The sequence below is a fragment of the Electrona antarctica genome, assembly GCF_951216825.1.
Source record: "Electrona antarctica genome assembly, chromosome: 18".
Classification (NCBI taxonomy): Eukaryota; Metazoa; Chordata; class Actinopteri; order Myctophiformes; family Myctophidae; genus Electrona; species Electrona antarctica.
Window position 1 is genome coordinate 42,003,674 of NC_136799.1, and position 24,397 is coordinate 42,028,070.

General features: G+C 41.0%; 1 protein-coding gene across 1 annotated transcript in view; it reads left to right on the top strand.

Moving 5' to 3' along the window:
• The window catches only part of LOC306941909 (calpain-1 catalytic subunit-like), a gene marked incomplete at both ends in the record, with an annotated part of 21,880 nt that extends 805 nt beyond the window's left edge, over positions 1–21,075 (top strand). Inside the window, 18 exons of the mRNA XM_079527547.1 lie at positions 1,386–1,504; positions 1,638–1,771; positions 1,951–2,128; positions 5,523–5,597; positions 6,329–6,417; positions 7,170–7,244; positions 10,112–10,272; positions 11,033–11,214; positions 12,698–12,906; positions 14,383–14,425; positions 14,524–14,700; positions 15,692–15,749; positions 15,991–16,052; positions 17,422–17,490; positions 17,948–18,026; positions 19,919–20,035; positions 20,530–20,582; positions 21,064–21,075. Coding sequence (XP_079383673.1) covers positions 1,386–1,504; positions 1,638–1,771; positions 1,951–2,128; positions 5,523–5,597; positions 6,329–6,417; positions 7,170–7,244; positions 10,112–10,272; positions 11,033–11,214; positions 12,698–12,906; positions 14,383–14,425; positions 14,524–14,700; positions 15,692–15,749; positions 15,991–16,052; positions 17,422–17,490; positions 17,948–18,026; positions 19,919–20,035; positions 20,530–20,582; positions 21,064–21,075 — 1,892 coding nt within the window. The remainder of the gene's footprint in view (positions 1–1,385; positions 1,505–1,637; positions 1,772–1,950; positions 2,129–5,522; positions 5,598–6,328; positions 6,418–7,169; positions 7,245–10,111; positions 10,273–11,032; positions 11,215–12,697; positions 12,907–14,382; positions 14,426–14,523; positions 14,701–15,691; positions 15,750–15,990; positions 16,053–17,421; positions 17,491–17,947; positions 18,027–19,918; positions 20,036–20,529; positions 20,583–21,063) is intronic.
• Between the last annotated feature and the right edge of the window lie 3,322 nt (positions 21,076–24,397).

Consider the following 24,397-nt stretch of genomic DNA (forward strand, 5'->3'; position numbering starts at 1 on the left):
TGTAAATGCGTGACCTACCCAGTTATTATGTGGAGTCTTATGTAGATGTCAGAACATCATTGTGAAGGGGGCACGGTGGCACAGTTGGTAGTGCTGTCGCCTCACAGCTAGAAGGTCCTGGGTTCGATTCCCGCTCGGGACGCTGTGGGTGCTGGTGGCGTGTTTCCTCCTCCGCGTCATCAGTGCCCATACCCGAGGCGGGGTTGGCGAAAGGGCCTTTCTGTGTGGAGTTTGCATGTTCTCCCCTGGTCCCCTAGGGTAGGTACCCTCACAAAAAACATGCAGTAATCCTGGTCTCTAAAACTGCCTCCCTCTGGCCAGCAAAGGAGCAACTTGGACACTCAGGCATGAAGGAAGCATGAGTTCAAGTCCGTTGCTCTCCCCATGTCCCCCATATATGGGGACTAGGTTGGCGGAGGGTGTGTAGAGCCTAGGATCACATTAGATAATTGACACGGGTGAAAAATGGGTTACAAAATCGTGGGATAAAAAATATTTTAGAAAAAAAAAGAACATCATTGTGATGGCAGAACAGGCCAGCTCCATATATGGAGATCTAGGGGGGATCAGGTGTGATCAATTGTCCGGATCCCGGGCAGAGGCTTTTGTGCTGGTTCTGGACAACCGGCTATCCGACGGACCCGACACCGGGCACTGCACTCTCTGTGGCGGTGTACAGGGCTGGCTCGTATATATAGGCCACATAGGCCATGGCCTAGGGCGGCAGGTTGCCCAGGGCGGCAGTTAGGGCCCCCCCCCCCACCCCCCCATGGGCCATGGTCATTTTAATGCTTTCTACACATTATGAAACTACAGAATGTAAGCTTTCATATATGATGTATTGTTCATTGACATTGGAAAATATTTGAAAAGGATATGACCCTTTGAAACTTGTTGAACCAGAAAACCCAAAGTAGAAAAATTGCCCTGAAAAGATTTTAAAATAAAAATCCGGCCTAGGGCACCAAATTGCTTAGGGTGCCCACACTTTTTGACTTGAGAGCTACTTTCAAAATGACCAGCTCGGCAAGATCTACCCACCAAATCAATTATTATACCATTGCTGAAAATAGTTTAAATATGTACCTGAGGGGGCTTCGGAATAGTGAATTTTCCGAATTCGTGTTACATTCTGTACACTGTACAGTATAAGACAAATGCACTTGGAATGGGAAATAGAGGGGGAGAAATGTTTTTTTTTTTATCGTTTTTTCTTCTTCAATATATTTAAATGAAATACTCTTTAGGGGCATGTCATGTGATCTACCTGCACAGCCTTTGTGATCTACTGGTAGATCGCGATCTACCTTTTGGGCACCCCTAGCTCTACAGTCACTGCACACGTGACGTAAACTTGTCAAACAACTGTGATAATTTTCATTCAGGAAACTGCTGGTTACTCGCGTCTATTGGAGCATTAACATTCCAGAAAGACACCCTTAAGCAAGTTGTGCCACAGGAGCAGTCATTTGACAAGGAATACTGTGGACTGTTCCACTTCAGGGTAAACGGAAATTTCACTAGTACATTGTATCAAGGAGGCCCTGGAACCTTTATTTATTGCAATTTGAACAAACATTTTTGCGACGGCCTGTACGTGGAAAGTTAGAAACCTATCTTCCATGTCCATGTTTCAGTTCTGGAGGTTTGGAAAGTGGGTGGATGTTATCATTGATGACAAACTACCAACGATTGATGGCAGACTGATCTTCGTCCACTCCAAAACCCCAAATGAGTTCTGGCCTGCCTTGCTGGAGAAAGCCTATGCCAAGTATGGGATTCAAACTTTACATAATAATAATACCACACATTGTTGCAGTTAAGCTAGAGACGTTCTCAATTTTCTGCATGTTCTATCTTTTTCATACTGTAGAATGCCAAAGACATGCCGGTGAAATTCATGTTTTTCCGTTTGACTCTACTCTATGTACTCATGATGTGCCATACCAGGGTCTGTGGCTCCTACGCAGACATGAATTCAGGGACGCCTGCAGAGGCCTTGGTGGACTTCACTGGAGGCATCCACATATGTGTACAGCTGAAAGACCAAACTCCTCCAGACCTCTTCACACTGATGCAAAGAGCTGCCCACTACAGGTCGCTGATGGGCTGCGGAACACCGCCTGGGGTAAGACATGGAGATATTGGAGGCATCACGACTGAGATATAAAACAACTCTTATGAACGTGTGGTGTGGTGAAGTAGGCCTACTGTACTGAATGTACTTTTCCACCAGGGTTGAACCGGTTCGGTTATTTTTTCCCACCCAATATTGAACCAATAGGCCTGTCTCACAGCCATTCCCTGCCCCCTTTCCACGCCCCCTTTCCAGACCTAGTGGTGATGACGTGACGTCACTCCATAGCCTTACTCATGGACCAGAGCTACATCCCTACCTGCTTTCTCTGCACCATTTAAGGCCGTTTCCAAATGTTAAAATGTAAAAGACCAATATTATTATGAAGAAAACAAACCGCTAAAAGAAATAGAATAAAGTTTACCTTCAGAAAAAGCGTTGTTTATGGCTTCTGAATGTAGGTCTTTTAACATGTAATGTCTATGGAGTAACGTCACGTCAACACCACTAGGTCTGAACAGGGGGCGTGGAAAGGGGGCGGGGAATGGCCCAGGAAATGATTCTCCGTTCATTTTCCTCATAGACATTTCAGAAAGTATTTATTTAAAGACGTTTACGCCGCGGACAAAGCCAACTCATGTCGTGACAAATCATGAACAACAAAGAATTAGAAAGTAGAAAAAAACGGCAGGTTACAACACTTTTTTGTTGTTTTTCTTCTATGTAATTATTTGTTTGGTCCAAAATATTGTGTGTGTTGTCATGATTTGTCACGACAAGAGTTGGTTTCGTACGACGCTTAAAAGGTCTTTAAATAAATACTTTTTGAAATGTCTATGGGAAAAATGCATTGTGATTCATTTCCTGGGCCTGGCGTCATCATGAAAGGGGTGATGGACTGCGACGCTCTATTCAGAGTGTTTCCACTGGAAATGAATTGGTTTGGAAATGGAACCAAAAAATGCCCGCCGGTTCCATGAAACACCAAGGTTCCAAGAATGGAACCAGTTCTAGAACTGGTTATTTGGTGAAAAAAGCCTTGAGTGCTTTACATAAATTAAAACACAGGTTGAACAAAAAGTCCCACAAAGATTCCACAAATGCTTGTTTAAACAGTAGGGCCTTTAAGTGGTTGTTGAAAATGTCCCCAGAGGCTGCATCTCTCAAGACCTGTGGATGGGCATTCCATAACTTTTTGATTTTGACCTTTTTTACTTCTCAGCTTCACCCAGCAAAGGAGCGCTGAGGGCGTGAGCAGTCTTGCTCAGTAGAGAGGGACCTTTCAACACTTAATCCCTATTTAAAAAATCACACCCGTGTGAAGTGAGGGGCGCTTTTATCATCGTACATCCAATACATCCAATGAAAAAATAAGCCACATAGGCCTATGACATAATTATCCTTTCATTGTCAATGGCATTTGATGTTTGTGTTGGCACAAAAAGCAGATTTGCTCAGACACATGACGTAAATTCTCCTTTCATTGTCAATGGCAAATGTGACGAGTTATGACAAAACTCTACGATCGGGTGATATTAAAAATAAGTTATTTTCCACCACTGCTGCCATTAGAGCCTCACTTTGAAGCATCTAGCGATGTCCAGGATCCTCCACTGACCTGCTACAACGATAATGTGCCCAGCAGGACCCTAAGGTCAGCTGACCAAGGTCCATTGGTCATTCCTCGTACCAGCCAGGTTGGGCGGCCATAGTTGAATGGTTAGAGAGCCCTAACTGCTTCCCCGTCCCGCAGCTGAAAACTGGACGTTCGCGCAGGACAGGAAAATAAAAGGTCAAACCACTAAAAGGAATGGCATGCCCTTCTACGAGTCTTGAGAGCTGCCTGCAGCCTCTGTGGACATGCTTAACAACCACTTAAAACACTACCGTTTAAGCATTTGTGGAATGTCTTATGTTTGCTGCGTTTCTGTTGTTTTTAATCATTTGGATGTTACGTGCTGTGTTTTTATTTCTGTTGTATGTGTATGTAAAGCACTTTGTGACTTCTCTCTCTGTCAGACTGTGAGAAGTGCTACAGTATACACATAAACTGTACATACTTACTTCACCACACGTTCATATAGCCCGGCAGCCACTGAGGTGAGGACATTTGGTATAATAGACTAAATTTGACTGAGGGACTGCCATTGGATTTTTTGAATTTTCTTTTTTTATGTTTTATGTAAGCAGGGAATCATAGCTTCAAATTGACATATTGGTTGTTAAGTTTGACCCACCAGTTTTGGAGATATGGCTTATAGAGTAATGTCTAACAGAAAACAGCGAGTTGAGAAAACAGGCTTGAAAGGTTCACTTCTGTGGTCTCTAACATTACACTTAGCTACATGTTTAAGCATTTATTTCATATTTACATGTCGATTTCAGCTCTGACACTTATTTCAGACATGCTCTAGTATGTGAAGAGTCTGCCTGTGCTATTAACTCATTTTGAAAAAGTTTTTCTCCTCTGGTGAAAAGCTGGAGTTTGCGCAATGGCAGGCTCTCAGTCAAATCTGGTCACATATAGTCCAGTACCTGGCCTGTGGACCTGCTCGTAATCAGGTGTTGAGGGAATTTCTCACGTGAATTGAGTCAGTGGGTCCTTAAACATGAAAATTCACAGAGGTGCTTGTCCATCACAATGTCACGAATGATAATAACATATGGCTGCCATCGGCAATGACTGAGTGGGATCAGCATTTGGGTGCTCATGAAGAGCTGCAGTCTTCCACATGCCACAACTTGGAAACGTCTCTCTTCACGTTTTCTTGAAGGCCGCATTCAAGAAAACTATATATACACTTTAACTATAGAGCGTCGCAGTCCCGCCTCCTACCCTGGACCAGGAAATGAAACCCAATGCATTTTCCTCATAGACATTTCTTAAAGTATTTATTTAAAGACGGTTACGCCGCGGACAAAGCCAACTCGAGTCGTGACAACTCATGACAACACAAACAATATTTTGGACCAAACAAATAATTAGAAAGAAGAAAAAAACGGCAGGTTACAACACTTTTTTTGTTGTTTTTCTTCTTTGTAATTATTTGTTTGGTCCAAAATATTGTTTGTGTTGTCATGAGTTGTCACGACTCGAGTTGGCTTTGTCCGCGGCGTAACCGTCTTTAAATAAATACTTTAAGAAATGTCTATGGGAAAAATGCATTGGGTTTCATTTCCTGGTCCAGGGTAGGAGGCGGGACTGTGACGCTCTATACGGTATGTAAATAAAGGAGAAAGGAGAAAAAAAGTTATATAAGTTAAATATCAGATTCATCAGCTCCCGACACAGTGGGATCTTTACATGTGTTTTTGAAATAGTGCTTAAAATCACAACATATTAAGTTTATTTATCTCAATGAAAAATATCAGCTAGGATATTAACGATATACATGTCATAATAATTACATATAATCTGTGTCTTTATGATACATGTCTTGTGTAGGATTCCTCTGCCAACACGGTGTCATCCAATGGTGTGGTGGACGGCCACGCCTACTCTGTCACTGGAATCAAACAGGTAATGTGCGTTTGAATTGGCATGTAGTCATAATGGATATCATTATAAGTTAACACGATGAAACCGATCCCTAGAGATGGACATTGATGTTCTTTTCACTGTACTGAAGCATTTGAATCGGTTCACTAAATTGGTTTCTTTCAAATGACTCATTCACCACTTGGTCCAGTGCTTGGCTGCAGCTCTGCCTGCGTTGCGTCATCACTCACTGAAGGCTCTATATGCACACACGCCATTTTGGAACTTAGAACTTCCGGCCCCTTCACTACATCCTTCACAGGTGTTGAACGGCGATGATACTATGAAGGCTCTGTTCCATTCTAGTCAAACAGAGTCAGGGTGCTGTCGTTGTGCATGTTGGCTCACTGGAAACACTGAGCTTAGTGAGCTATACACCAGCGCGTCTCAAACAAAGTGTCCTTGAGTGGGTTCCAAATGGCACCCGTACGGGTCTGTAACTCTGAGAGGGTACACATGGTTCCCTCTCAGAGTTGTGGAGGTCCTTGAAAATTAAAAAGTGTGAGAACCACCGCACACTAAATGGAACAGAGCCTTAATTAGTATCATCGGTAACACATGGTTACCAATTAAGTATATAGGGAAGGGGCCCGGAACTATAGGAAGAGTCATGCTGTGTGTGCATATAGAGCCCATTGGACGGCTTGAGAGTGAGAACTTGTCCAATATGTCACCAATCCATCACTGGTTTATTTGTCCAATGTGACGTTCAGATGATGAGTGGAAGGAACACGGTGGTGGACCTTGTGCGCTTGTGGAACCCCTGGGGTGAGGGAGAATGGAAAGGCGACTGGAGCGATGGGTAAGAATAGGTCGTCGTATGTTGTAGTCCTGCATATTCATTCGACTTTTCTCGCTCAAGACGCAAAAGAGATATTTGGTGTCTGTCCATAGGATGCAAACTTACAAAATGCAACATGAACTAATACTAAAAGGAGCATTAATAATTATATTCGATTGACCCAAATCCACCCAAACTGCGGTTTATACGCACAGCAACCGCGGCTAATACCGCACTGTAGTCCGCACAGGACTGTAGCTCTGATAAAAAACATTTTGGTCATTTCCCTTTACTTTTTAGGCTATTTTATTTTGTCTTGCAAAAACGTTCTTGCAAAGAATATGAATATGGTTCTATTGCACTTCACTACGTAATGTAGTCTAAATCAGCACTGAAAGTCTCACACTTTCAAACACTTGTGTGTGTGTGTGTGTGTGTGTGTGTGTGTGTGTGTGTGTGTGTGTGTGTGTGTGTGTGTGTGTGGGTGGGTGTGTGTGTGTGTGTGTGTGTGTGTGTGTGTGTGTGTGTGTGTGTGTGTGTGTGTGTGTGTGTGTGTGTGTGTGTGTGTGTGTGTGTGTGTGTGTGTGTGTGTGTGTGTGTGTGTGTGTGTGTGATGTGTTCGTACGTACACGCACATGCACACACACACACACACACACACACACACACACACACACACACACACACACACACACCCCGTCACCACAGTGTTTTATATGGATATATACAAAATATATTATAGTATAATATGGTAATAAGAGTATTCTTCCCAGGTCTCCATTGTGGCAGACTGTCAGCCCTCAGGATCGGGAGAAGTACCTTTCCGCACGTGATGATGGGGAGTTTTGGTAAGCAATGTGAAGTGCGAGTTCAACATGATTGTCAACAGTTTAAAGGCCTATTTCGGAACGGGGAGCGACCGACGCGCCTCGCAAGAAGCCTATCTCACAGAATTTCCCTGCCCCCCTTAATACGCCCCCTTTTGGGGTTAGTGGTGATAGCGTGACGTCACTCCATAGACGCTACATGTTAACAGGGGTAATTTACAACAATTTACAAATTCTACAACTTTTGTTTTCTCAAGGTAAGGTTTGTTCTATCTGTTCGAGCTGATTTACCATCTTGTTTGCTTCATAATAATATTGGTCTGTCACATTTTTACATTAGAAAATGTACTTAGATTCTCCAGAGAAAAAAACGTGTAAATGCTAATGTTAAAGACACCACTATTTACCGGAAGTGGGCGTGAAAAGCGGGCTGTGAGATAGGCCTATTCATTTTCATGAGCAGACCTGGAGCAGAGTGTCGCTGATCCAGGCGACAATGCCTGCGTCACTCGTACCCGTCTGACCTTAATGCGGTATACATCTTTATTATAGTCCTCTTGCCAGAATTTGCTGTAAATATTATTAGAATGTATAATTTTTTTGTATTTGATTGGGTGTTTTTTTTAAACTAAATTGTATTTTTTAGAAAAGTCTCCTGTGGACAAGTGGTGAAAATTAGCACATGTGCTAACACACTGTAAATGATGCATCTACAATTTGTACAACTGTGCAATGAGCAATGCAATTGTTATGTCCATATCAAATAAATAAACATAAACATAATGTGAACCCGGACATTTTGAGTACCCTAAGGTTTTATGTTAGAAATGTTGAATATGGGTCGCCAGCATTTAGAAAACTGCCGGATGCTAACTTGCATATGTTGGGCAATTCTCATAATTAATTAATTTTCATAATTAGCATAATAAGCTGGGGTACCAATAACATCCAATATAACTTATATAAGGCAACATTTTCAAAATTTCATTATGCTTTAAGAAGCATATGACTGGTCAAACTAGGGAGTTTTCATGATTCTGAATCCATTGCATTAGTTTTGCACAAAAGTCACTCCTTGGGATAAATTTGGCCATAGCCACTTGATGACGGCTATGGCCCTTTTTAGCTGAATGAGTGTTTTTCGTGCAAAACTAATGCTTGCAATGGATTCAGAATCATAAAAACACCCTAGTTTGACCCGTCACATGCTACATAAAGAATGATGAAATTATTGCAATGTTGCCTTATATTGGATGTTATTGGTACCCCAGCTTATTATGCTAATTATGAAAATTTCCCAACATATGCAAGTTAGCATCCGGCAGTTTCTAAATGCTGGCGACCCATTATTCAACATTTCTAACATAAAACCTTAGGGTGCTCAAAATGTCCGGGTTCACAAGGCTATATCAATACTGAATTCATGCACCTTGAATTGCAAAGCATGCTGTATAGAGTGTCGCAGTCCCGCCCCCTACCAGGGCCCAGGAAATGATTCCCCGTTCATTTTCCTCATTGACTTTTCAGAAAGTATTTATTTAAAGACGTTTACGCCGCGGACAAAGCCAACTCTTGTCGTGACAAATCATGACAATAAACACAATGTTTTGGGCCAAACAAAGAATTAGAAAGTAGAAAAAAACGGCAGGTTACAACACTTTTTTTGTTGTTTTTCTTCTTTGTAATTATTTATTTGGCCCAAAATATTGTGTTTGTTGTCATGATTTGTCACGACTCGAGTTGGCTTTGTACGACGCTTATAAGGTCTTTAAATAAATACGTTTTGAAATGTCTATGGGAAAAATGCATTGGGAATCATTTCCTGGGCCTGGCGTCGTCATGAAAGGGGGCGGGACTGCGACGCTCTATAGAGCACAGAGCAGTGTTGTTTTTGGCAGGCATTTTAGATTTAGGGCTCTATTTTCGTCCATGCTAAAACCCTTATCCATGAACTACTTTACCTTTTTCTACTATTTTGTAGTTGTGAGCTTGTAGATCGGCTACTTTAACTATTCAACAATGTTTTTCTAAATAGTAAAAAAAAAAGGCAAAGTAGTTTAGGGATATAAGGGCTTTAGCATGGACGGAAATAGAGCCCTTTATAGTCTTTTGGACGAAACGCTTATTAGTTTTAGTCACATTTTCGTCATTTCTATCCTTGATACTTTTAGTCTAGTTTTAGTTGACGAACTTGGCGGAAATTCAAAAGGGTTTTTGTCAGTTTTAGTTGACAAAAACTCCCCTTTAAAAATAAATAATGTATTTAAACGAATTGAATTGCTTCAATACAGGTATTGGATTTAAGATATGACAGTATTATCACACAAATATATCTCATTTTGAAGATTCACATTAGGGCATAACAGAATAGGCCACAACCTAATTCACACACAATACTGCATGTTCAGAAAATAGAATAGCCTATCAGGAATCACTGCTCCGAAGAGTGCACTTGTTGAGTTATTTTTTTGTTTTCTTTTTGTACACCAAATAACTAATATGGACGGTTTTTAAAGCAAAAGTTGTGCGTTCTACAGTTGGAGGCCATCGATATTGTCCTTTTCTTTTTGCTGAGGTTTGCGTGATCTGCGCAAAAGGACAGTTAACCCATTTTGGGCGGGAACCCCTTTTGGTGTTTTAAACATTATGTTATAATTTAGCTATTGAAAAATATCAGATCTACAAGCTCCGAGGCGCGCTACGAGCTTGTAGGTCTGCTATTTTTGAAAAATCGTGAAAATATTTATTTCAGAAAACTGGAGGATTTAGAAGGATTTTTAAAAATGTTGAGGTCAGGCCTAAATGGGTCAAATGATAAGGGACAATATCGGTGGCACCCAACTGTAATATATATGTCACTTACTTGGATCTCATTAATGTTCCCGCAGGATGACCTTGGAGGACTTCTGTAAGTACTTTGCAAACCTTGACATCTGCTGTCTGTGTCCTGAATTCTTGGATGGAGACCCATCCTGCCACTGGAAACCGTCCTTCTACGATGGCAGATGGGTAGCAGGGCTGACCTCTGGAGGATGCATGAATCATCCGGGTAGGAGAAGTTCAACTTTGAATCCCTTTTAGCCCAATTCTACCAGAGGCCGATTCTACAGATGCCAGTATAGGCTAGTTCTTTCAAGATCTTGGCATAGCAGATGTACAAGCTCGCAGCGCGGAAAGAAGTGAGGCACTGTGAGCTTGTACAGTTGGGTGCCACCGATATTGTCCCTTATCATTTGACCCATTTAGGCCTGACCTCAACATTTTAAAAAATCCTTCTAAATCCTCCAGTTTTCTGAAATAAATATTTTCACGATTTAAAAAAAATAGCAGACCTACAAGCTCGTAGCGTGCCACTCGGTGGCGCGCTATGAGCTTGTAGATCTGCTATTTTTCAATAGCTAAATTATAACAATGTTTAAAACACCAAAAGGGGTTCCCGCCCAAAATGGGTTAACTGTCCTTTTGCGCAGATCACGCAAACCTCAGCAAAAAGAAAAGGACAATATCGATGGCCTCCAACTGTATATCTGCGATGCATAAATCGATATGCATTAGGCCACAGACCCCCATTTGAAACCGTTTTTCTTATTTATTTATTTAGTTTTCTTCATCTCTGCGACCTATTTTTGAAAAATCGTGAAAATCTGGCACAAATCTTTGAATATAATTATATTCTTTCAGAAGACTTTTTATTTATTTCAACGTCAGGCCTAAATGGGTTAAGTAAATAATCGGAGTACTTTTCCCACCACTGGATGGTACGGAGCACTCTTGAAATGTTGAACATTGTCCCCATGCTCTCCCTGTAGACAGTTTCTGGAGCAATCCTCAGTTTCGGATCAAGATCGACAGTCTCCCAGGAGAGTGTGAGGAGAAACAGGGCGACGACAACAACACGCTGGTGTCTCTCATGCAAAAACCTGACAAGAGGAACAGACTCCTGGTCAAAAACCTTTACATTGGCTTCTCTTTATTCGAGGTGAGCTCGGCGGTTCTCCACCTTTTCAGGTTGAGAGTCTGTGCGCCCCCAATAGAGAGTATGCACATGCATGATTTTCCCATCAGGACACGCCCCCCTCATCTAGACTGAGTGGCAAAACATTGAGCAGCATGGAGTGTTGGAGTTTGGAAGCGCTCGTTGGAAATCACTCAACCGTCCTGCCGTACCACCTGTTTCTAAATGTCACATAATGCAGGAGGCAGCAAAATGTTGTGTTACTGAAAACAAGCACTTCCAAACTCTGACACTAAAGGTGGCCTTACACTAGCCGATAATCGGGCATTTTTTGACGCTCGGGGGGTGCCCGACTCAATCGATCTGCTCGGGGCGCGATCGGGATCGACCCGATCAACATCAAGCATGTTTGATATTTGCTCTGCCCCGCTCCGATTATCCTGTAGTGTGTGGTGCTATCAGATTTCAGATTGAAAAGAATCGGCTAGTGTAAGGCCACCTTTAGAAAAATAATCAAATGCAGGGCATTTCTTGACAGAAAGTAGCTCATAACGTTTCTACGGTGGATTTTTATGAAACAACAACTTTGCAGATAGAAAGAGGATAATTCAAGCTTTTCGTTCAGCTGCAATGTTGGTGAGTTTAACATTGTTTAATGCAATCAAGACAGGACTTTTCTGTTTGGATGAATGGGCTGTCAAGGCCAGAACGTAGTTTTTTGCCACTCAGTGAGCGTTCCCGCATAACTTCCAGGTACGATGATGTCACGCGCATACCCTCTATAGGACTGGTCCCCGTCGCAAGTTGATGATGTCATATGTATGTGTGGAATCCAATGCGATCCAATCCATGCGCGGGGGCTAACGCTCCGGTTCGGTCTCTATCCTTGTATTACTCTATGGTGGAATCAGAGACGAAGAGTTCCTATATTGTCAGGGGGCCTTATATATATTGGTACTATTGGACTAGTACTGCTTTCAGTACTAGTCAATCCAGCGTGTTTAGTGCCCTAAACAAACATTAAAAGTCCATAGACTGTATTGCCATTCGATTTTTGTTAAACGTGCTCTAAACTAGTCCATAGACATCATTTCAAAAGCCAAGCATTGGATGGGCTAGCGCCCCTCAAAAACAACTTAATACTTCCTACGCTTAATATGAGCATCAAAGCAGTATTTTAAATATGTTATAGCCGATGCATTCCATATACATTCCAGGGCTGGACGACACATCGTCAATCTTGTTCGTCTTTCGAGAGCTTCTTTGCAAGTAGTTACAATAGTGAATAGTGAAACTTGATAAATGATATGCTATCTCTCTCTCTCTCTCTCTCTCTCTCTCTCTCTCTCTCTCTCTCTCTCTCCCCAACATGTGTTCTTGTTCTCATTTCCCCCTATAGGTGACTGAAGAAGTAAGAAACTATCATTTATTCCAAACATTTTACATTTTAAACATCTCTCAATTGTGTAACTGCATGCTGTGGATATACATTGTATGCTATATTTATTCGTGATTCCAGTACAGAGGAAAGAGAGGGAAGTTCCCCGCCACTTTCTTCAGAACCCACACGCCCGTAGCTCAGAGCAAGAACTACATGAATGCACGAGAGGTGATGGAGTTGTTTCAGTTGAAGCCTGGTGAATACCTCATCGTGCCGTCCACGTTCAAACCCAACCAGACGGCTTCTTTCATCCTGTCCATCCTGACCAAAGCAGAGACCCATGTCATGTATGTATAGACACTGTAAACCTATACGTGTTATTTTAATCAGGTGATCGATTTGTAGTCTAGTAGCCAGCCCATAGAGCCCCATTGTGAACCCGGACATGTTGAGTACACCAAGGTTTTATGTTAGAAATGTTTAGTATGGGTCCCCAGCATGTAGAAACTGCCGGATGCTAACTTGCATATGTTGAGCAATTTTCATAATTGGCATAATATGTGACCATACCAATTACAACCTATAGAAGGCAACATTTCATCATGCCTTATGTAGCATGTGATGTGTCAAACTAGGGGGTTTTCATGATGCAAAAAAACACTCATTGGGCTAAAAACGTCCAATGCCGTCATCACAAATTGGGCATGGCCGTTTTAAGCGCAATGAGTGTTTTCTTTTGCAAAACTAATGCTTGGAATGGATTCAGCATCATGAAAACCCCCTAGTTTGACACATCACATGCTAGATAAAGCATGATGAAATGTTGAATATTTTGCCTTCTATAGGTTGTTAACGGTATGGTCACATATTATGCCAATTATGAAAATTGCTCAACATATGCAAGTTAGCATCCGGCAGTTTCTACATGCTGGGGACCCATACTAAACATTTCTAACATAAAACGTTGGTGTACTCAACATGTCCAGGTTCACTTTTTGGCTACTAGACTATTGTTGATTTAGGCTGCGGAACGGCTGTATAGTTCTGCCATGTAGACTTTGAGAACAGGAGGCTGTCATCTGTTCTTCATACCGGAAGGGTATTCAAACAAGCACAACTTGATTGAAAATGTATGTCCGTCTGAAATTATTTATTAGGAGTATATCTATAAATATAATGTATTTTAAAATGTCTTTAACATATACTTTTGAATTTCCATTTCTGAGACGTAGGAAGCTTTAGACAGGCTTTGACACATTTGATCATTTCTACTCATTTCCCGTGTGTTCGCACAGACGCCCGACAAAGCCAGATGCACTGTGGTGGATTTGAACTATGGCTGCACGATATGGCCAGAATTTCATATATCTGTATTTATTGCGATATCGATACGATATATTACCTTTAATATTTATATTCTATAAGTGTTGCAACATAAAAACTAAACATTATTAAAAACAGTGTATTAGTGAGTTTGCTAACGCACTGGACCAGGGCTGATAACAACACAACGCAACGTAGGACAGGCTAAAACAGAGGGATGTTGCTGGCTTTAGAAGTGAATGATACATCGTCGATATATCGATATATCACGATACTGCTGCCTTTTTGCGATACTGATGTTGCACATGTTCATACCTCGATAACGATATTATGATAACGACATATTGCGCAGCCTTAATTTGAGCCCACAGCCTCCGTTTACACACAGTTCTATCCCACTCATCGACATTAGATATCACCAAACATACAGTGTATGTAGTCTGATATTTCCAATCACTCGACTATGTGAGACTACAGCCCTTTTTTCCGCTATTTCTCAGTGAAAACTCTGATGAATATGAAGATATCCAAGTTGGAAGCGTGGTGAGTACAATTCTCACTAAATAATACAATGGCAGGATTGTCTGGGAAATTAGTAATTCATAATGATATTAAGTAGCATCATTTAATTGCTGTTGTAGCCCAGAGACAATTATGATGAAGTTGATGGCGATCATAATGTTGATGGCGATGGCGATGATGATGTTGATGGCGATCATGATGTTGATGGCGATGATGATGTTGATGGCGATCATGATGACGTCGATGGCTATGATGATGGAAACGAGCAAGTCTTGTTCCGACAATACTCTGACCAGGTGATTTAAGTCTTAATAACGAACACATCAACAGTGTAAATGTCTACAGTTTCAGTAGCATCATGTCACCACTAATGCTCGCTCACATAAACAGTCGCTTAAAGGGTCACTTCACCCCTTTTGAAACCAGATCTTATTTTAATGATGTTTGGGAGACAATTAAGAAACACTTTCCTGGGGGTTTTATGTGGGTAATATGTGTTTTTAGATATTTTAGTATTTCAAAGTGTCCATGATGTCATGGACACTGGGCTCACTTACTTCCTGGACTACATGTTGTCTCAGTAAGACAGCCCACCCCCTATCCACAAGGAGGAGCAGTGCACCAAAGCATTATGGGAAATTTCCCTTATTCATGCCAAGGACCCCCAAATTCATACTAATTAGCCCCATGTGAAAAGCTATGCCTGCAGAGACGCCCATAATTGAAGAATTTTACGGCTCTAACAGCACCTGTTTAATTTCAAGGACCCCCAGTTTGAAGTGCATTAGTCTACGGACCCCCATTTAGTGACATTTCTATCTCTGGGACCCCCAATTTATATTGTAAAATCAATGTTAATTTACCTCTGAGAGTGTACAAATCGAACCCTAACGGGTCCATTTGGTTCCATTTGTACACTCTCTGAGTTACAGACCCATAAGGGTCCATTTGGTTCCTAACTATCATTTAGCTGGGGACCCCCCTGGAACTCCCTCAAGGACCCCTGGGGGTCCCCTGACCCCACTTTGGGAACCGCTGATATAAGTGACACGTTGTGAGCTGGTAGGTCTGCTAGTTTGGATCCCGGGGAGACATGATGACATCACATTTATTAGACTATTACTAAAGAACATGAACCTTCACATTTCTTTCTCTTTTTTTAGACTTTGTCGCTTGATGGAAGTACTTGTTTCCCTTAATATAACCCAGGGGGTTGTTTGTGACAAAGCATTGTTGGACACAGTATAAGTTGACCAAAGCCATGTTGTCTTGTTGTCTTCATTAAAGCATGAAGAGGTGGACGCAGAGAAACTCCAACAAGTTCTAAACAAGGAAATCCTTCAAGGTGTGTGGAACCTTGGACTCGGTGTAACACACATACACGCACACGCACACGCACACACACACGCACACACACACACACACACACACACACACACACACACACACACACACACACACACACACACACACACACACACACACACACACACACACACACACACACACACACACACACACACACACACAGTGTTTGAACATGGCTGAACGCATCATTGTGATTGGTTGTGTTCCGTCTCATCCAGGGGATCTGAAAGGCGATGGCTTCAGCCTGGACGGCTGTCGCAGCATGGTGGCTTTGATGGGCGTATCCTTTGACCTGAGATCAGATTCTAAAAATGTCTTCTACATCCTGACAGTTTTCTGAAAAAGCTATGTTTCTATGTCAGTCGTTCTTCGATTTTTCAAAAATAGCAGACCTACAAGCTTGTAGCGCGCCACTCGGTGGCGCGCTATGAGCTTGTAGATCTGCTATTTTTCAATAGCTAAAGCATAACATAATGCTAACACCAAAAGGGGTTCCCGTCCAAAATGGGTTAACACAGACATTACACACAGCAGAAATGGTACACTCACTGGCCACTTTATCAGTTCAGACAGACAGCTCTTAGAGTGAATTTAGAATATATATTTATTGAGCATAATTTGAGCATAGATATATTATGAAGCATAGAATTGGCGTCAGGGCTCTGTCCCTATTCATTCCCTGTAACATTAACATTTTAAGTTATAAGCCAAATAGTATTACAGGGAATGAATAAGACCCCCCATGCAGGGGGATCTAGAACTGGGGAGGCGGTGGGATTTGCAAAAAACCTCATGAACACTATTGTAGCAAAGTCTGTGTGCGGACTTCTCCTTCTCTGTATGTATCTACCTTTTGTGCAGCACCAGCAAGGAAGTGGATGTGCGCAAGCCACCTGCTTTTTGGTGACCACCAAAACGGTGGTTAGTAAAAAAACAAGAGCGATGTGTCACTGTGTGGGTGAGTGGTGAGAGTCGCACCGCAGCGTGACATCCTGTTGTAATTTTCGGTGGTCACCTTATAACAGGGGTTCTCAACCCGTCGGTTGACCCCTCGGGGGGTCGCCAAATTATTTTAGGGGGTCCCCAAATTATTAAAAAAGAAATATATATATATATATTTTTTTTTTATTTTTTTTCACGGTTTTTCAAAAATAGCAGACCTACAAGCTCGTAGCGCGCCACTCGGTGGCGCGCTATGAGCTTGTAGATCTGCTATTTTTCAATAGCTAAATTATAACAATGCTTAAAACACCAAAAGGGGTTCCCGCCCAAAATGGTTTAAGGTTATTGTAGCAGTCAATTTATATTGGGGGTCGGGAGGGGGCGGGGCGGGGGTCCCGAGACATTGCCAAAGCATTTCCGGGGGTCCCCGGCCAAAAAGGTTGAGAACCCCTGCTTTAGGCTACAACTTAAACAGGCTCACCAAAATAGTACAATAAATAAATTATTGGAAAAAGCCTTGCCAAATCTGATGCATTCTCTGTAAAGCCTGGAGATGGTTGTGTGTGTGTGTGTGTGTGTGTGTGTGTGTGTGTGTGTGTGGAGAACAATCCCAGTAGATCAGCAGTTTCTGAAACACTGGGACCAGCCCGTTTGCGTGTGACTGACACAGTATACCCTTTCATGAAACTTAACTTCATGCTTCAAAGACATCGATCACCGGCAAGCTGAACATGGATGAATTTGTTCGTCTGTGGAGGAAAGTGACAATGTACAAGGTACGCGCGTGACTCCAACTTTTAATACATGAGTTCTGATCACATCTAAAACATGGTGGAATGATTAGCTAGCTGGGATTTTTCTCTATGATTTTAGTTGGTTTTGTAAACACACAGAAGAGTTGTATTTACCTGTAGTTGTTTGTTGAAAAGCCTCATTTTTATGTATGTTTTATTTCAGTTAAAGCTCTACTATGAGTATTCTTTGAGAGTAAAATGTTATTTTGCCATTTGCGGAATTCTACAAAAATAAAGAAAAGAACAAGTGCTCAATTGAAAAGCATTGGCATTTTCACGATTTTTCAAAAAAAAAAAGCAGACCTAAAAGATCTGCTATTTTTCAATAGCTCAAGTGTAACATAATGCTTAGAACACCAACAGGGGGTTCCCGTCCAGAATGGGCTAAATAACAAGACTGCTTTGGACAAACTAAACTAAAACGCTGTCTCTTCACCAGGCTATCTTCTTCAAGACAGATGTCTCTCAGACAGGATCACTGTCACTGACTGAGCTGCCAAACGCAATCATGGCTGCAGGTAATCTGTCATAAATCTATCAAGCGTTTTATTCAATAGAGCGTCGCAGTCCTGCCCCCTACCAGGGCCCAGGAAATGATTCTCCGTTTTCCTCATAGGCATTTCAGAAAGTATTTATTTAAAGCCAACTCGAGTCGTGACAAAACAAACACATTTTTTGGGGCCGAACAAATAATTAGAAAGAAGAAAAAAACGGCAGGTTACAACACTTTTTTTGTTGTTTTTCTTCTTTGTAATTATTTGTTTGGTCCAAAATATTGTTTGTGTTGTCATGAGTTGTCACGACTCGAGTTGGCTTTGTCTGCGGCGTAACCGTCTTTAAATAAATACTTTTTGAAATGTCTATGGGAAAAATGCATTGGGATTCATTTCCTGGGCCATGGTAGGGGGCGGGACTGCGACGCTCTATACCCACTGTATTATTACATCATTCACATAGGGAGCAACTACAGTATATCTATGAGGCCCTTTGCAGCTTACTGAACTAGACCACAGTGTTGGTTTTGGCAGCAAATTTCTATTTTAGTCTTTGGAATAAAACTTAATTTAGTCATATTTTAGTCACCTGGAATGTTTTAGTGTTTAGTCTAGTTTTTGTCGACTAAATATCATAAGATTGTAGTCGACTAAATCTATACAGTTGATTTAGTCGACTAAAATGTATTTTGGCGGGGCCTTGATGCCCTCGTATTGACAGATTTTTACACTTTGCTGAAAGTAGCCGATCTACGAGCTCACAACGCGTCGCACTGTGACGCGTTGTGAGCTTGTAGATCGGCTACTTTCAGCATGAAACCAAGTGTAAAATGACCTGTGTTTTATTTATACTGGATCACTTGTCCACCAGTCCCTTCCTAACATTTTTGTCTAGTTTTTATTTGTTGACGAAATTGTCAATATATTTAGTCTTAGTTTTAGTCGTCATAGCTTAGTTCTCATTTAGTTTTTATTCCGTTTTCGCCAGTGAAAAAAGGTAGTCGACGAACATTTTTCGTCATAGTATTAGTCGACGAAAACAACACTGCTAGACCAGTGGTTTTCAAACATGTTTGTGAATCAAAGGGTTAAAGTCTGAAGGCACAGATGTATTCATAGGTGTGCAATAGATCAGTTGTTCCACCCAAGACAAGAGAGAAACCAGTGTTGTTTTCGTCGACTAAAACTAAGACGAAAAATGTTTGTCGACTACCTTTTTCCACTGACGGAAACAAAATGGAAACAAAATGAAAACTAAGCTATGATGACTAAAACTAAGACTGAATGTATTGACAATTTCGTCAACAAATAAAAACTAGACTAAAATGTTAGGAAGGGACTAGTGGACAAGATATCCTGTATAAGTCAATTTACACTTGCTTGAATGCTGAAAATAGCCGATCTACAAGCTCACAACGCGTTGCAGCGCGACAAGTTGTGAGCTTGTAGATCGGCTATGAGAAACTATAGACTGAGAGAAACTAGTGAAAATAAATAAATTATTCTAGGTGTTGGCTTCCCGGCAGATCTTGGCCCGCGACAAACAATCCCTGTTGTTCACAAGTTCACAAGAAAAAAAACATAGAAATTCTATGTTCGCAACCTTTTTTAATCAAAACAGTTTTAATTGAAGGTTTCCACCTATAGCAATATAGGCATGATTGAAAGGTTAAAATAAAATAAAATAAAATAAAATGGTAATGACTTGTGAGATAAGATCTTCAAGTATATAGTTGTAGGCCTACAGTTATGTGTTGTTCAGGGATGAGGGTGAGTGATGCCATGCTCAACTTGGTGTGTGTGTGTGTGTGTGTGTGTGCGCGTGTGTGTGTGTGTGTGTGTGTGTGTGTGTGTGTGTGTGTGTGTGTCTGTGCGCATGTGTGTGTGTGTGTCTGTGCGTGCGCGTGCGCGTCCAGGTGTGAGTGTGAGTGACGACATTGTCAACCTGATGGCTGTGCGTTATGGCGCCCCCTCTGGTCACATGAGCCTGGACCGCTTCGTCAGCCTCACCCTGCGTCTGGACTGCATGAGCAGTAAGTCACGCTCGGTCACTTCCCACTGAACGTGTGCATGTTTATTCATTCAGAATGATAATTATCCATGCAGGGACGTGCACACATATAGACATCAAAGGGGGCTTCAGCCCCCTGCCATTTTACCCGTCTGTAAAACAACTGCCCTCTCCAGACCACGAATGCAGCATTTTATTACATGGTGTAAGAAATGCAAATTAATGGGAGGGGAGAGGGAGTTGCACCACTCAGTTCACACGGGTGTGATTTTTTTTAAATGTTCCAACTATTGACTCTTTTGGAAGCTTCCCCAGAAAACAAATTTGCAGCCTTAATTCATCATCACAAAAGTCTTTTTCAGGCATTTTTAGATATCTACTAAATCCGATATATTATTTTACCGATTCATTGGTTTAAGGGAAGGGAAACAACACAGAGCAACCAGGGGAAAGCATAAGGAATGGCACGCTCTATGCCGTGTGACAAATTTAACACAGTTTTGATTTCCTTAACAGAAATCTTCAGACAGCTCTCGGATGGAACAAAGATGTCTCTGGAAGAGTCCGAGGTAAGAGCAGCAGACACAGCTGTTTACAGAAGTCTTAATTGTCACATACAATACTGTTGGTATCTGGGTTTTTTACAAAATAGGCTTACAAAAGGACAAAAGGATTTTCTTCAAAAATAGTGAAAATAGCCAATCTGCAAGCTCACAGCAATGGCTATTTTCATAATCTTTCTGAGCTTTTTTGAATCTGGCCCCTGATACACTAACCTGACCTGATTGAGTTCACAATACAAGTGAAGTAAGCTTCTTCCATCTGGCAGAGTCAGGTTACTGATACAAACCCTCTCTTCTAACAAACCAACCAAAACAATGTCTTGTATTAATCAACCATGCTTTTATTTCTCCCCCCCAGTGGATGTATATCTCCATGTACACATAAACTGATGAGGAGTGAACAACACGGACACAAGAAACATTGTCAAAAAGGGGGGGGGGCTAATGTTTTCGTCTTAAACCTTGTGTTCGTCTTTGTTTGTTCCAGGGATCCCCATAAAAGATCTGTGTTGTTAAAATGTTTATTTCTTGTTTATGGAATATCTATGTATGATCTCACTGCACGTTGCATAGGCTAGTTAGCGAGCTTGTAGACCGCCTATTTTCAAATTGCCAAGTCAAGTAATTGAACTGATTTGATGCTATACAAACCCATTGTAACTTCAAACTCCATTTTAACCATCAAATCAAATTAAATCAAATCAAAGTTTATTTGTATAGCACATTTACATTGACCGAAGACAAACCAAAGTGCTGAACAAGAGCATGTAACCATGATAGTCCGGCCGCCGACAGGCTTCTTTTGTTTAAAGTGGGAAATTTGGTATAGTCTTTTGTTATTGGCCTAAAATATTGTCTATATACATATATTGATGAATCCACTTGCTGACCGGCTGTCACTATTGGGCAATTGTTTTTTTCATTAACATCCTATGGCAGGCAAAATTGTCAAACATGTCAAACTTTCCTTATGCTTTAAGTAGCATGTGACGTGTCAAACTAGGGGGTTTTCATGATTCTGAATGCATTCCAAGCATTAGTTTTGCACAAAAAAACACTCCTTGGGCTAAAAACGGCCATAGACGTCATGGCAAATGTGATGAGGTCAGCACAAAATGTGATGAGGTCAGCACATTTTGGGCAAGTGGCTATGGCTGTTTTTTGTGCAAAACTAATGCTTGGAATGGATTCAGAATCATGAAAACCCGCTAGTTTGACATGTCACATGCTACTTAAAGCATAAGGAAAGTTTGACATAGGATGTCAAAAGTTTGACATAGGATGTTAATAAAAAAATAAATTGCCCACAGCCAGTCAGCAAGTGGATTCATGAATGTATAGACAATATTTTAGGCCAATAGAAAAGACTGCACCAAATTTCCCACCAAGATTCATCAAAAATGGCCTGGGCCATGGCTCAGTGGTCCAGGCACCTTGGCTGGTAATCCAGTCTGGCAGTGTGCCGCGGGTTCGACTCCCGATCCCGACGGCCCTTACTGCATGTCTTCCCCCCCATCTCTCCCCCCATTTCCTGTCAGCCTACTGTCTGTCCCTCCATAACAAATATAAAATAAAGGCGAAAGCCACAAAAAAAACCATTTAAGATTCATCAAAAATACCCTTCTTTTTTTCTGGTGACTAGTTTGTCTGAGGCAAAGCCTGATCAATGTTGAACTGCAGGCAGTACCTCTTATGTACAACTAGGTGTCCTACCAGACAGAATGATTGATTACCATATAGAAGGGAGACCCCCTCCAACCACATTCTGTATATTATCATTGTATTAGCGTGAAGATTGATTAAAATAATGTTTCATTCAAACAAAAACGTTATTGATTGCAGCTTTAAAACATCTAATTGTGTTTAGAATGTGCTATGATGTGTAGCCTATCTATTACAGCCATCATGCCAAAGATAACATGTTTGTTTGTTTGTTTTTTGGTTTTCTTTTCTTTTTGTTGTTTTTCTGCTACAATTAGTAAGTATTGGGTATATTGGGTATTTTCAATAATAGTGTGCATTACTCACGTTTACAAAACAGCTGCAGGCAAATAATGTTTTACTTTACTGTAGCCTATTTACTTTTATTTCTGGTGAAAGGAAACTTTCTTTTAACACTATAGGCTATACTTTACACCAGGGGGAGGCAACCTTAGGCACGGGTGCCAACATTGGCACAGGGGAGGGTGATCACTGGCACACTGGCATAAGTGTGAGGTTTTTCTTCTAAAATTAAAAAAAAAAGTGTAGTCAGTTAAATGAAGTCCATTCACATCTACAAATTACATAACAATTCACATCCTGCACATAATTGTAAATTCATTCAAAATCCTAACTCATGACTGGGGAGGGATTTAATGATCATTACATCCTGAAAATATGTCTATAGCTTGTTATGTGTATCCTATATGGACACTCAAAATCAGTTGGGAATATTTCATTTTGATGTGGTGTCATAATTATATATGGCACACTGACTATCACGAAAATGAAAACATGGCTTGCAGACCCCTGCTTTACACTGTAGAATTTGAACAGATTTGAACACTTTTCTTTCTTTTCCCCCCCACCGTAGCAAGGTATACTTCTGTTGTTACTTTGACGCATTGAGTCAACACAACTCTGGCTGTCTGTCCTAGCACCTTTGTGGCAATCCAGCCCGTTGTGGGCCTTTGGATGTTTTTTTTTAAAGTTAAAGTACCGGTTTTACCAGTTGTATTGATTTTATTTCTGTTATTGCCGAGATTGTTTTTATTTGCTCTATTTTCATGTCTTCCTTTAAGCAACGATAAATTGGGTTGTTGTAAATATATGTGTGTATACATGTATTTTTAAGTTATATGGGTAAAAGCAAAACGGGGGGAGGGGTTTAATACGTTTTATACTTCACCCTACTCCTTTTCGGACATTGTTGGAGTATTTTCTTTTTTGTTTTAATGTATTTGATTTCAAATAATGTTCATTCATTCATTCACTTTGGATCAATGTATTTGTTATTTATTAAAGCTCATAAGCGGGATAATTCACGGCGTGCCGGTCGTTCTCGTTTAGAAATAGTTAGTTAGTTACTTCAGAATCATTAACCCATTTAGACCTGAGATAGTAAGGGCATTTTATCAGGTATTTGACCAATCTGGGAACTAAATCGTTACCAAGACATTTCTTCACCAATGTGTTTCTAAAGGTGTCTAATAACATGTACTAAAAGTTTGAAATTCAACTCCTGTGGGAAATTGCGTTTATTAGCATAATATGTGACCATACCCATAACATCCTATATAAGGCAAACAAGTCCAAATTTCATCATTCTTTAAGTAGCATGTGACATATGAAACTAGGGTGATTTCATGATTCTGAATCCATTCCAAGCATTAGTTTTGCACAAAAAACACTCCTTGGGCTAAATTAGACCATATCCACTTGACCAAATATGCTGACCTCATCACGTTTGTGTGGCCGTTTTCCTCCCAAGGAGTGTTTTTGTGCAAAACTAATGCTTGGAATGGATTCAGAATCATGCAAACACCCTAGTTTCATATGTCACACGTTACTTAAAGAATGATGAAATTTGGACTTTTTTGCCTTATATAGGATGTTATGGGTATGGTCACATATTATGCTAATAAACTCAATTTCCCACAGGAGTTGAATTTCAAACTTTTAGTACTTTTAGATTTTCATAGATTTCTCTTACTAAGAACAGATTCTACAAAATGTCTTCTAAATCCTGACAGTTTTCTGAAAACCTCGTGTTTCTATGTCAGTGGTTCTCAACCTATTTCATGTCAAGGACCCCCAGAATTATCTGTATTTGGCCGCCG